The 14,194-nt window shown below is 52.2% G+C and overlaps 1 protein-coding gene across 2 annotated transcripts in view; it reads left to right on the top strand.

Moving 5' to 3' along the window:
- SLC1A7 (solute carrier family 1 member 7) overlaps positions 1 to 14,194 on the top strand; it is a 58,633-nt gene that overhangs the window by 29,725 nt on the left and 14,714 nt on the right. Inside the window, exon 3 of one of the 2 annotated variants that reach the window (XM_075556285.1) lies at positions 4,727 to 4,942. The exons of the other annotated variant lie outside the window; for it this stretch is intronic. Coding sequence (XP_075412400.1) covers positions 4,727 to 4,942 — 216 coding nt within the window. The remainder of the gene's footprint in view (positions 1 to 4,726; positions 4,943 to 14,194) is intronic. 2 annotated transcript variants of the gene reach the window in all.

Here is a 14,194-nt window from a genome sequence, read left to right as displayed (position 1 = left end):
GCTGAGAAACTATAGCTTCACTTTTTGATATTTTTATTTATCAAGTTGCATAGCAGTATTTTTTCACTTACACTCATATGAGGGGTACCCTAAAAAAACACCAAGACAGAAAGAACTTCCAGAGTTTTCATAGTACACAGTTTTCCCCACTAGGCGAGATTCCACCCACTCACTCTGAGTGAGTGCAGCCAGTGGCATCCCCTGGGGAGGTTCTCTCTGGTCACAGTGAAATTTCCCATGGAAGCAGTTTCACTCAGACCTTGTCTTTTGTGATGGCTGATTTAAGAGAACAGTGTGCGGCTGTGAAATTGTTTCCTGCTTGGAAAAAATGCTGCAGAGACTGCTGTGATGTTGAACACAGCTTACAAGGACAGCGCTAGGGGGAAAAGTCAAGTGTCTGAGTGGTTTTCAAAACAGGTGAAATGTTGGTGGATGACAAACCTCGTTCTGGACATCCGTCAACTTCCCGAATGGATGAAAACACCCACGAAAGTTGCGTACTTGTCATCAAAGACCGACTACAGACCATTGAAGAAATGGGGAAGTTATCTGGATTACCTTGGAGCTTGGTTCCGCGAATTTTCATGGAAGTTTTGGGAATGAGAAGGGTCGCTGTGGAATTTGTCTCAGGTTCTGACTGACCAGGAAAAAGAGCATTGAGTGGAAACTTGTTGTGCTTTGAAAAACAGCTCTGAAGTGACCCAGACTTTTTTCCAAGGTCATGATTGGTGACGACACATGGTGCTATACTTACAACCCTCAAAGCAAATATCAATCAATCCAGTGAAAGACGCCAAGGTCACCTTGCCCCCAAAAGCTCGTCAAGTGAAATCAAAGATCAAGATGATGCTCATTTGTTTTTTGATATGAGGGGGATGGCGCATTTGCAGTTTGTTCCACCAGGTCAGACTGTTAATCAAGCTTTCTGTTTAGAGGTTCTGAAAAGATTGTGTGACAGTGTGCGACCAAAAAAGACCTGATTTGGGGAAGACGGGGGACTGGTTTTGCCACCATGACAATACACCTGCTCACGCAGCCATCTCAGTGCGCCAGTTTGAGCCAAAACCAGCATGCCTCTCTTGCCCCACTCAACTGACCTCACTCCTGCGGCTTCTTCTTCTTTCTGGGAAAGGACAGCGATTTGACGCTGTAGAAGTGGGGAAGAAAAAGACGAGGGAGGTGCTGTCATCCATCCAAATAGATGAGGTTGAAAAATGTTTTCAAGAATAGAATTGCAGATTTGACAAATGTATTAAGTGTCATGGAGAGTACTTTGAAGGTGTTAAGGTTGTTTTGTAAAAAAAAAAATTTAAATACACAGCTTTGAAAAAAATCTGTTTTTGTTTGGGGGAGGTCTCCCTTGTATGCCTGGGCCACAGATGCCAAGTTTCCCTGAAGAGCCTCACGCAGTCCCACTGAACTTCAAGTCAGGATCATCTTCCCAATGACACCCTCACTTTGCTTGCCGAAAATCAGAGTTGACAGAGTTAGCCCTGGGCCAACAGCCCCAGCACAGTGCTCTGACTATTCATTCACTCATTCATTCACTCTCTCACTCACTCACTTACTCACTCTCTCACTCATTCTCTCACTCATTCACTCACTCACTCATTCACCCACTCATTCACTCATTCTCTCACTCATTCACTCACTCACTCACTCTCTCATTCACCCACTCATTCACTCATTCTCTCACTCATTCACTCATTCACTCACTCTCTCATTCACCCACTCACTCTCTCAATCGCTCACTCATTCACTCATTCTCTCACTCACTCACTCAGTCACTCATTCACTCACTCACTCATTCACTCACTCACACACACTCACTCATTTACTCACTCACTCAGTCATTCATTCACTCATGCACTCAGTCACTCACTCATTTACTCACTCACCTGTTCATTCATTCACTCACTCATTTACTCACTCACTCATTCACTCACTCACTCACTCATTCTCACTCGCTCATTCATTCACTCACTCACTCATTCATTCACTCACTCACTCACTCAGCAAGCCCACCGTGCACCAAGCTCCATTGCAAGGATCAGCTGTAGCCCCTTTCTGTCTAAGCCTCATCAGTGACTGTTCAGGTTGTCCCCAGGATGTGGTTCTTACAAACACTGCATCCGTGACCGCCCCGGTAAGCTTTGCTCCCACCCTGTGCACCTGAGGAATTCTTAGCTCTCCTCGGACGTCCAGCAACCTCCACTCGATGAGCGGTGCCAATGCACCTCCAGGAACCAGCCCACCAGTGGCCCCCAGGGGTCCTGGGCCTGGCATGCAAGCCCAGGATTCCATTTCATGAATGGTGACTTGGAGGCCCAAATATGGGGGCATGAGGGAGGGGCCTTCACCCAGCATGGGGATCAGGGAAAGTTTCCTGGAGGAGGGGCCCCTTCAACTGTGTCTCCTGGAAAGGAATGCTGTGCTTCGGCGAGCAGAGAAAAAGAGAGACTCTGGGGTGGTCTGGGGACACACAGTCTGCCCTCTCCTCCCATCCATCACTGCTCTTCGGACAGGACCTGCGCTGACCACAGTAAACCGCCCACAGCTCCCACACTTCCCAGTCTCCAGAGCCCACCCCTCCTTGCTTCCACTGACCCCTTCCTGGCATGACCACCTCACTTCCAAATGCTCCAGGAATGAATGCCACCTCCCGCAGTGATCCCTCCCCTGAGGTACTGATGGGTCTACCTTGTCCAATACACCTGTCCTCTGTGCCCATGACGTCTGAATTGCCATCCCTGTCTCCTGTCCCACCCACTGCCAGACCAGGGACTCTCTGCTTTCTCTCTGTGGCCACAGGGCATGAAACAAGTCAATGTGCTGGATGGAAGGCTGGATGGAAGAGGGTAGGCCAGGTGTCACTGTGGTAACCTGGGTCCCTTCAGGCAGGTGCTCCCCTCACCTTCAAGGCCACGCTTCTCCTGGGACAGCAGGGCTGACGTCAGCGACGCCTCTGCCGTCCAAGGACTGTTGGGCCCTGATCTGGGATAACCCCTCTCCCAGAGGATGTTCATGGGGAACCCCACTCCCCAGCTGCACATTCCATTATGAGCCTTCAGGATTTATGTGTAAGACCCATCCTTGTTTGAGTCCATCACAAACATACGGTGTCCCGCGGACAAGGAGTGAGCCTACGCTGTGACATGGCCTGCTGCTTCAGTCCATCCTCCGTTCAGCCCGGCCAGCTCTGGGGCCTTGGTCTGGTCCTGGGACGTTCAGTCAGCAGCAAAGCAGGCACAGAAGGAGGGCAGTGGGAGCCCAGGCTGTGGGTCAGCGAAGACTTCATGGAGGGGGTAGTCTGTGTGCTGTGCCGGGGGTTACAGCCAGGGCGGGAGGGCCTCTGTGCCCAGCTCTGTGCTGGAAGCTGCACACTGCTCAGAGGGATTACCGCTCTTGCTTGCATAATCCAAGCCAGATAAACACCTCCCTTATCTGAGAGACTGAAAGGACTTGGGGGGGGGGGGGGAGCGGGGAGGGGGGGATGGAAATCCATTTGGCAGCGAGGCAAAACACAAGCATTTCCTTAATTAATCTTTCACCCCCACACCCATGGCTGCAGAAGGCTGGCCCCTCCCTGGGGCTGGGAGTGGATGTGGGGAGGGGAGAAGGGGGGAGCTGAGGTCAGAGGAAAGACTCTCAGGTCCTCTCAATACAACTTCCTATGAAGGGATCTCAGGGCCCAGCCATGATCCCAAGATGGCCACAGCGTGGCTGGCACCTCTCAGGGACCAGCAAGCCATGGTCCCATTTCATGGGTGGGGTTATGAGGCCCAAAGGCCACGTGGAGTGATTTGCCTGCCTAAAGTCAGAGTTGGCAGAGCGAGCTTCTGGGCCAACAGCCCCAGCCCCGTGCTCTGACTGACTCCCTCACTCATTCATTCACTCACTCAGTCAGTCATTCATTCACTCATTCACTCACTCACTCATTCATTCACTGTCATTCACTCACTCACTCAGTCATTCACTCACTCATTCACTCACTCATTCAGTCATTCACTCACTCACTCATTCACTCACTCAGTCAATCACTCATTTACTCATTCATTCACTCAGTCAATCACTCATTCAGTCATTTACTCATTCACTCACTCATTCACTTACTCACTCAGTCATTCACTCACTCAGTCATTCACTCACTCAGTCATTCACTCACTCACTCACTCATTCACTCAGTCATTCACTCGGTCACTCAGTCATTCACTCACTCACTCAGTCATTCACTCAGTCAATCACTCATTCAGTCACTCACTCACTCACTCACTCATTCAGCAAGCCCACCATGAGTCCCCGCTTGGTGTCAGTCACACTGGGTACTGGGGATCCACAGAGACATCGAGCTTGACCCACTCTTCACATGCCCTTAGCCTAATGAGAGTCCACAGGCAGCCACACAGGCAGCCAGCGTCCTAACAGAGGAGCCTGGGTGCTGAGGTGCCCAGGGCTGGCTTCTGAGCCTGGGAGAGAAGCTCTTCATTCTGAAGACACTTCACAGAGGAGGTGTCTCTGAACTTGGTCTTGCCCAGTGAGGTGAGGGAGGCCCCAAGCTGCTGGTCTTGTGAGACTGGGCGAGGGGGCTGCCGAGCTGAGAGAGGCTGAAGGAGCTACAGGGAGGGCTCCCGTGCCTGGTGCCCCAGTGCAGCCAGGAGGAAGGGTATGAGAGTGGGCGGGGCCCGGACCTCTCCACGCCCGACTCTGACCCTGTCCACTCTCCCAGCCTGATGTCTGGCCTGGCCTCCCTGGATCCCAAGACCTCCAGTCGCCTGGGCATCCTCACCGTGGCCTACTACCTGTGGACCACCTTCGTGGCAGTCATCGTGGGCATCATCATGGTCACCACCATCCACCCAGGTGGTGCGGCCCAGAAGGAGATGACAGAGCCCAGCGGCAAGGCCATCATGAGCTCGGCGGACGCCCTGCTGGACCTCATCCGGTAACCCTGCTCAGGGTGCCCTGCCTGGGCGGCCCCCAGAGCAAAGGGAAGCAGTGGGAGGGCGGTGGTGAGAATCTGGGAACTAGGGTGGTAGCCACGGAGGTCACTAAGAGGCCATGATTGGCCGGGTGCGTTCAGGGCAGCGGCCAACATTTACTGAGCCCGCTCTGTGTGCCGGCAGCCCTGCTGTCCCTTGCCCTGCACGGCCGGTCCCAGCCTGGGAGGGCTGCCCCACAGCAGGCTTCCCTGACCTCCCCCACAGCTCCCGCGGCAGAAGGACAGCAGCAGCGATTGTCCCGTCTTCTTCATGGGTCCCATTTACAGATAGGGTCCCTGATGACTAACCTTAACAGTGGGAGGTTTGGACCCACTCAGCAGAACCTCGCAAGAAAGGCCTGGTAATCTGCTGTGTAAAGATGAAAATCGGACACAAACCAAGATCCCATCCCTGTTGAGTTGATTCCGACTCACGCCAGCCCCCCACTGGATCCGCAAAGACCACCAGCCCATGGTGAAATGGCGGGCAGTTCCACTGCCCCCAGGAGGGCGCCCTGAGTCGGGATCAACTGAAGTTAACAGAGGCTCACAGAGGGGAAGTGAGTTGAGTAGGCTCACCCAAATGACGGGGAGGTCAGCGGTTCAAACCTGCCAGCCGCTCCCTTGGAGAAAGGTGAGGGTGTCTGCTCCCATCAAGGTTATAACCAGAGGGGTCTTCCTGAAAACCCATCACATTTCACCCCAAATGACTGTCTTCACTGTGCTCGCCCCCCCACCCCCAGTGCTTTCTGATGCCCCCACCCCTACCACTGCACCCTTGCCTCTGACCTCTGTGAGCTCTGAGCCCACTCGCCCTCCCCGCTCTCTCCAGCCTCCCCAGCCTGCAGGCTGCCCTCTCAGCCGCTGCCTCCCTGCCGATGGCCCTGCCTGCACAGCCCCTGGACCTGCCCGCCTCTGGAGAGCCCTGCTCTCTGCCAGGGCTCCCTCTCCAGAGTCACCCTCTCCTTGTCTAGTTCTCTTTCCTGGCAGCCTTGGGGGGTGGGGGTGGCCTTTGCTGCCAAGTGCACCCTCCCCTCCTGGGGGCCCGGTGGGTGCCGAGCAGAGCATGTCTGCGGGGCTCTCCAAGGTAGGCCACCAGCCCATCTTCTCAGGCACTTCCTGGGGCTTCCGAGGGCCCACCTTGCAGTTCCTCGTGGAGGATTTGCCCCTCTGCCCCACTGGAGACCCCTCCCTAGCCTCCAGTGCCATTGTGCGTGCGTGCATCTGAGCAGACCTGGTGGCCTGGCGGTGGAGCCTCGGGCTGGGTTTGCACCCACCAGCCTCTGCTCAGGAAGAGGAGGAGGAGGAGGAGGCAGCCTTGTCCCCTCAAGATGGTCAAGCTCAGGACCCTGAGGAGCGGCTCTTCTCTGCCCTGTGGGGTTGCTGTGGACAGCGGGAGGGTGTGTGTGTGTGTGTGTGTGTGTGTGTGTGTGTGTGTGTGTGTGTGTGTTGGGGGGGTGTCTTCCTTTCTTTGTCTGACTTCCCCACTGGAATGAACCAGTTAAACACCGGTTAAAAACATGTGTCCTGCTGTGGCCCTGGAGCCAGGCCCTAAGCAGGTGCCTGCCAGTGTCTGCTGCACACACTCGGAAGTGGGGCCTGCAGAGCTGGTGGCTGAAGCCCCAGGAGGGGACAGAAGTGCACAGGGTGGTGGCCCAGAGCCTCAGATGAGCTTTGCCAACCCAGCCACACGAGGGCCTGCTGAGTGAGGGGCAGGAGCCAGCGGGCAGGCGGGGAGGGCAGCGCAGCTGACCTGCTAGTGCAAAAGAGGTGTTTCAAGAAGCCTCCTGAGTAGAGTCACGATTCGAAGATTTGCCGACTAGACATCATACATCACACGTGGCAGTCACACATTCCAGGGGCACTGCCTGCCCTTCCACGCTCTTCCACGTGGCGAAGAGTGACCCTCGGGGTTTGAGGCTTTTCCTCGGTCGCTCTCAGCATGGAGGCAGTCTGGTGAGTGGTTGGACAAGGGTCCCCGTTTCTTGGTCAGAGGCTAGAGCTGCAGGGAGAGGGCCCCGGACCTGGGGGCAGAGAACCAGATCCCAGGAGGATGGAGGTCTCAGCTCAGCTCTGCCAGGACATCTCTGTGTGGACAGCTCCCCTCTCTGGGAAGACCCCCTCCAGCACCTGGCATGCTGAGGCTTCTTCATGATCAGGGGCTTCTGGATGGGGGTGGGCTCAGAAGAGGAGCTCGGGAGGACAGAGCAGGACCCAGCTTGAAGACCTCCAGTGCCAAGCTGAGTGCTCGGCCATCTGGATTGGGACGTGGGAAGCAGATGAGTTTGGGCAGAATGGACTAGGCCAGGGAGGAGTGGACAGGGTGATGGGGGCCTGGGAGGTGTGTGGTGACTTCCTGTCATCCAAAAGCAAAGCCAAGCTCACTGCCATGGTGTTGAGTGTGACGCACAGCAACCGTGGGAGCAGATCGCCGGGCTGTTCCTCCAAGGGCAGGCAGAACTGCCCCTGTGGCTTCCCAAGACTGTATCTCTGTACGGGTAGAGGGCCTCATCTTTCTCTCGAGAAGCAGCTGGTGGTTTCAAACTGCTGACCTTGCGATTAGCAGACAGTGTGTACCACGCCTCCAGGGCTCCTCCCCCTTCCATCCAGCTCACCTTTCTGAAGCACCCTCGGTGATGGGGGTGGGGATCCTTGGCACTGGAGGCGTGCCTATAAAGCCCTTAGAGAGCCAGGTGAGAAGCGTGGGCGGGACAGCTGTCCTCTGGAGCCCTGTCCAATTCTGAGGCTCCGTCCGAGAGGCTGTGCTGAAGGGAGAGGCTGGCAGGGAGCCACCAGGGGCCTCCTCACGCATGTTCTAGCACAGAGCGGGTGCCCAGACGAGAGCTTCTATGACCAGGGCAGAGGTCTGGGAGCTGGGGCAACGATGTGGCAAATGGACGGTCAAAGAGGTGTGGGAAATCAGGCCTCCTGGCACCCCTCAGGGTGTGCTGTCATGTTCCATCCGGGGGGGACACAGCAGGCCGGCCAAGGACTCCCCATGGGCAATCAGAGCTGGGCATCCGTTCCCTCCCATGCTACTAACACACCAGAGAGCGTAGGCGGGGACGTGGCTCGGCTTACCTCGCAGTCCCTGCTCAGGGATTGGACAAAGTTCCCAGGATCCCTCACACTTTGAAGAGATGTGGGTTGGGGCAGACACGAGGGCTGAGTTTGGGACTGTCCCAGGGCACAGAGAGGTATTCTCCAACCCTGCCCAGGGAGATGGGCAGAGGGCAGGTGGGCTTGACACACAGGGCTGTCTTTTTCTCAGGCCCACTGCGTGTATTTCCCCCACTGTGTGTATTTCCCCCTCTGTGTGTATTTCCCCCACTGCACCAGGAAAAGGGGGCCTGGGGTGCAGAAGATAAGCACTTCCTAGGCTGCAGTTTGAACCCCTCCCCCCCAAACCTCTCCAAGGGACAGCGCTGTGGCAGGCTGCTTCCTGAAGACGGACAGCCTGGGGAATGTGTGGGGCAGTCCTGCTCTGCCCTACAGGGGTACTATGACCTCAGACTGACTCTCCAGCAAGGAGTGTGGTCACCAGGAGCACAGCCCGCAAGGGGCAAGCAGAAAGCCTTTTTTTTTTTTTTAATCACTTTATCGGTGGCTCATAGAGCTCTTATCACAATCCAGACATCCGTCCATTGTGTCAGGCACATTTGTACATTTGTTGCCATCATCATTCTCAAAACATTTGCCTTCTGCTTGAGCCCCTGGTATCGGCTCCTCCAGAAAGCCTTACAGGTGTCCAACGCCCCGAGAAAATGTGGGCGGTTTTTCTACCTATTGACTAATGAAGGGTGTCATTCCTTATTGAAACCTGCAGAATACGCTCATTGACCATCCGTCTGGGCACATGGATAAGTCTGGAAGTCCTTGGGCTGTTAAAAAAAAATCCAGCTGCTCTCAAGTTGACCCCGATTCATGGTGACCTCATGTGGGTCAAAGCAGGTTGTGTCCCCAGTGACTGCTTGGGGGCGTGGATCGGCAGGCCTTTCTTCCAAGGTACCTCGAAGTGTGTTCACTGCTGGACTCTTTTGTCTGTTACATGAAGAGACTTCCAAAAGAGAAGCGGTTTCCTAAGATTAAAGTCTTCATTTTCTTCGATCAGCCGCCCTGGAGCTGGCAGCGCACGGTCACTCAGGGTTCCATGCTCCCTCCACTCTGAGCTCTGCCGTGCTGAGAACGCGGCTCTCACTCGTAGTGTGGTCTCCTGGCCCAAGAAGGTGGCTCGAGCACCGGCTATGGTGTCCACAGTCCAGGCAGAAGGAGAACTTTTCAGGAAAGAACTCAAAGGTCCCAGCTTGCATGGGCACATTGTTTAAAAGTTGGCCGAGAAATCAATGTGTTGCGTTAACAACTCGTTGGCCAGCCCTGTGGGCAGAGAGGCTGGGAGGAATGAGGCTTGACACCCAGTTGCTCCCATAACATCACAGGACCCCTGTGGGGAAGGAAGGAGGGGAGAATGGAAACTGGGTCAAAAATAGTCGTCCCTGCCTGTCCCGGCACGGTCTTTGCGTTATTCTAATCCGAAGGGCAGTGCGATGGACTGCATGGCGCAGGCATTCGTTCGTTTGATTTCGTGGGCCCCTTTCAATGTTCTGCGTTTCCACTCAGCCACAGGCAGCCCTCCCTCTGAGTTTCCCTGGAAAACAACTCCGTAAGTCACATGAAGCTTCTGGGGCTCCTACTGAGGAGAGATGTTTCTGGATGCTATTTAATATTGAATAGTCCGGGCAGAATGCGCATCCTCCCTCCCAGCTGTGTGCCTAGCATGCACCCAGCCCTCAGCAGGCACCACCGCTGGCTCCTGGACTTGAGTCTGTGTGACGTCAGCAGCCTTACACACAGCGACCATTGTCACGGCAGAACGCCACTCGAAACTCCCTCACGTGAGCATCTGAGGTCCCAGCTGCTGGCTTCTGCTGCCTCTCTCCCTTGTAACAAAACTAAACTTAATGGGAAATTAAGGTTGAATCCCTACACACCGGTGGCCACGCGTTCCCAATGGGCTGCCTCATCCCAGGCCTTCCTCCCCCTGCTGTCTGTTTACCCGGACCCTGCATCGGGGTGGTAGGGTTGGTGGGGGCTGCCACTGGATTGACCCCAATCCTTGGTGACCTCGTGCACAGCCCAGTCCTGCCCCATCCCGTCAGTGGTTGTGGACCAGCCCCTGGTGACCCCGATGGTTTTCACTGGTTGATTTCTTCCTCACTGGCCTTAGTCCGGAAGGTCTGCTGACACTGGTTCAGGACCACAGGACCTCCACGGACAGGGCTCTGGCCCAGAAGGCGAGAATTCTACCACGAACCTGACATTGGAGCGGCCATTAAAAAAATGATCATTTCAACCATGGCTCTTGGGTGTCTACTTAAGAAACGATGCCTGCTCGTAACCACATGCGTGACTCTGTGTGTAGAGGTGCGGCTTGGAAGAGGCGAGATGTGCCAAGAACAAGAGTGAGTGGCAGGACTGGAGGCCCCAGTAGGGGAGGCACACGGCATGAAGAGTCCGGGCCATTAGAGGACGGGCAGCCCTCGGTGCTCAGGTCTCTGGCCGTTCCTTAGAATCTCACTGCAGACGCGCAGTGAGCCCATAGGACAGGATAGCGCTGCCCCCGTGGGTGTCTGAGACGGCAACTTTTTAAGGGAGCAGAAAACCTCGTCTTTCTCCCGAAATTCCTTAGAGCAGCTGCTCCCAGGGATTTAGGGATTTAAAAGGTACGGCTATAATCACTCTTCAGGCTCTCGGTATGAATGGCTAGGCGCTGTCAGAAGCTCACACAAGTGCCCACCTCACCAAACGTCCCCCAGCATCGTGAAGCGTCACTTCAAAAATGCTTTGTCCATGGAAGGAACAAAAATGTTTCCTTGGTGATGAAATAGAATATTTTGTTTGGTTCGGGGTGAAAATATACCCAACAAAACAGAGACCCGCATCAACAAATGTAAAAATGTGCTTGACACAATGGATGGATGGATTGTGATAAGAGCTGTATGAGCTCCTAATAAAAATCATTAAAAACAAACAAGCAAACAAAAAACAGAGACCCACTTAACATTTCTACAAGGACAGTTCAGAGACAGGGGTTATGTAAAAGGGGTACCCCCCCAATAAAACGGAATTGCACTGAGCAGAGCTTCCGTAGCCTGCATTTTCCCCTGTAAGTGAGCACTGAGCAACTCACTCTGAGTTAGCGCACCCAGTGGTGTCACCTGGGAAGGTTCTCTCTGGTCACAGTGAATTTTTTTGTGTTAGCAATTTCGCTAGAACCTCGTTTTTTGTGACGGCCGATTTAAGAGAACAGCGTGCGGCTGTGAAATTCTGTTTCCTGCTCAGGAAAAATGCCAAAGGAACTGTTGTGTTGTTGAACACAGCTTCCAAGGACAGCCGTGCTATAGGTAAAACTCAAGGCTAGCGGGAATTTTCTCATTTCAGGGGATTTTCTCATTTCAAAAAAGTTGAAATGTCAACTGATGACAAACCTCGTTCTGGATATCTGCCAATTTCCCTAATGGACAAAAATGTTGACTCTTGGTATATTAGTTCCACCAGGTCAGACTGTCAATCAGGCTTTCTAGTTAGAGGTTCTGAAAAGATTGCTTAACCGCGTGTGACAAAAAGGCCTGAATTGTGGCAGAAGAGGGACTGGTCTTGCTACCATGACAATGCACCTGCTCATGCAGCCATCTCAGTGTGTCTGTTTTTACAAAAAGCAGCACGCGCCTCTTGCCCCACATACCTGACTCACCTGACCTCACTCTGAGGGACTTCTTTTTGTTTCTGAGAATGAAGAAAGGCATGCTCAGACAGCGATTTGAGGATGCAGAAGAGGTGACGGAAAAAAGGAGGGAGGGAGAGAGGGAGAGAGGGGAAGGAGGGGAAAAATGAGGCGCTGATTCCAAGGGCTCAAGTAGAGAGAAAATGTTTTGAGAATGACGATGGCAACAAATGTACAAATGTGCTTGACACAATGACACAATGGATGGATGGATGGATTGTGATAAGAGTTGTACGAGCCCCCAGTAAAATGATTTTTTTTAAGAGAGAGAAAGGAGGAGGCGCTGTCAGCTATTTAAACAGATAAGTTTGAAAATATGTTTCCAAGAATGGAATTGCAGACTTGACAAATGTATTAAATGTAATAGAGTGTACTTTGAAGGTGTTAAGGTTGTTTTGTAAAAAAAAATTTTTTTAAATACATAGCTTTGAAAAAAATCCATTTGGGGGGGTCCCCCTCCTAGTTCATATTATATCAACACCTTCACAGTGTCCCCTATCATTCGTGTTCCTCTCTGACCCTTCGGCCTGGGCAGGGCCTCCACGTCTGTTGCCCTGTCAGCCTAGTGTAAAGGGTCTGTCAACCAGGCACCGTGGTCAAGGCGGACGTTGACAGACTAAATTGTTCTTTGCCTCCCAATGACTTCATGGCATCGTTTCAGCTTTCCGTTCCAAAGATTTGGGGGTCTGTCTGGTCTCAACGTGTCCACTAAGTCTGGTTTCCAATAAGATTCTAAATCTCAGTTCCTCAATTTCCCATCTCTTGGGTCCCTGCTCAAAGTGTTCAGTAACGGTCGACGGGCACCCTCCGTTTCTTCTGCCTTTGTAGTGCACGGTGACAATTGCACCACCTCCTTCTTCTCCGGCTCATATCCGGAGTCTCTGCCTTCCTCTCCTGTTCCCAGCAACCAGAGACCAATTGTTGTCGGTTGGATGACCGCTCACAAGAAGTCAGAGCTTTTGAAAAGTTCTTTTAGCTCCTTGTGTCTCTTCTCTTGCGTAACCATGTGCCTGTTGAGGTCTTAGGGTCTTTTTTTTTTTTTTAACTGGCAGTGTAAATTTTTTGGGTGGTCCATTTGTTTATGAAATAAATATTCACTGGGTGTCAGAGACCCATCTATGGATGGGGACATGGCAGTGAACAGACAGGCCCCCAGGGAGCGGGTGCTATTCAGGGAAGACACATAAACAACACAGGCTTGAAAAGCTCTTTGTGAATATAGGGTGATAACATTTTGATATTGTTTCCTCAGTTTGTCATTGGCTCTCTGATTTTATTTGTATTTTCATCTAGCTTAGAGAGCAGTCTTATTTTTACTTCTCTGGCTGTTTGTCTAAGTAAGAATTTCAGAATTCCAGAAAAGTTGCAAATGGAGGACAACTGAGAATTCCCAGGTATCCTCCTCTGTACTCTGCCTCCCGAGATCCTCGGGTCTCGGGTCTTACATAACTGTGGTTCATATTTGAAAACGAAGACATTACATTGGTATGACACAATTAATTCAATTGCAGACTTTGTTCACTAGTTTTTCCGATAATGTCATTTTTTTTGTTTTGTTTTGTTTTTTGTTCCAGGACCCAATCCAGGATACCACGTTGCATCTAGGAAATTCTTAATTTTGTTGTAATGCGATCTTTCAGTTTTCTCTGCTGGCTGGGTTCTTCACAAGCCCTTTCCTGTCCTAAGGTCTGATAAGATAGTAACTTGTATTTGCTCCTCACTTTGTATGGTTTCTTTTATGATTATTATTGTTTCTTTAAACCATCTGGAAGTTATTTGGGGGTGAAGTGTGAAGGAAGGATCTGTTACTTCTGCCCAGAGTTGCTCTGCGGTGCAGGATGATGAATTCCTTTCTTGTCCTGCTGATTCCTGAGACAACGTGCATTAAATCCGACTTACTGGGGAGGGAGTTGGGGAGAGGGCTGCCATCCGGAGCTCGTTAGAAAATAAATGTCTAGAGAAGAATGATGGCCACATAAAAATAAATAACCAAATACAAATTAATAGATGTTCTGGGGTCTGGGTGTTGAAGGCTTGGTTACATTGATTTTTCTTTTGAGGGGAATATAAGTTCTTTTATTTTGTTGTTCAGAATATAACACTGAATTTTCTATTGTTTGCTTTGCCGGTATCATATTGTTTTGTTTTTATTTTTTAAAACAACCAAACGTTGATTTTAACTTTTTACTGTGGATTAGGCGGCGTTTTACATTTCAGATCACTCTTTTTTGGATTCAACAACATATTTTACCTCCCAATAGCTTATCCTGAGCCTGCCTCTCCCATAGGCCTCCTCTCCCGCTTGTAGAATATTACCTGCCCCTTCACCCAGGCTACACCTGTCGACCCTCCAGCCTATCGCTTCCCAGTCCCTCCTTCTTCTTCCCACCCCTGCTAACTATCGAAGTCGGTGTCTCTTGATATGGAGACCTTTC

This window comes from Tenrec ecaudatus, chromosome 1, assembly GCF_050624435.1.
Source record: "Tenrec ecaudatus isolate mTenEca1 chromosome 1, mTenEca1.hap1, whole genome shotgun sequence".
Lineage (NCBI taxonomy): Eukaryota > Metazoa > Chordata > Mammalia > Afrosoricida > Tenrecidae > Tenrec > Tenrec ecaudatus.
This window is presented reverse-complemented; position numbering and strand designations above follow the sequence as displayed.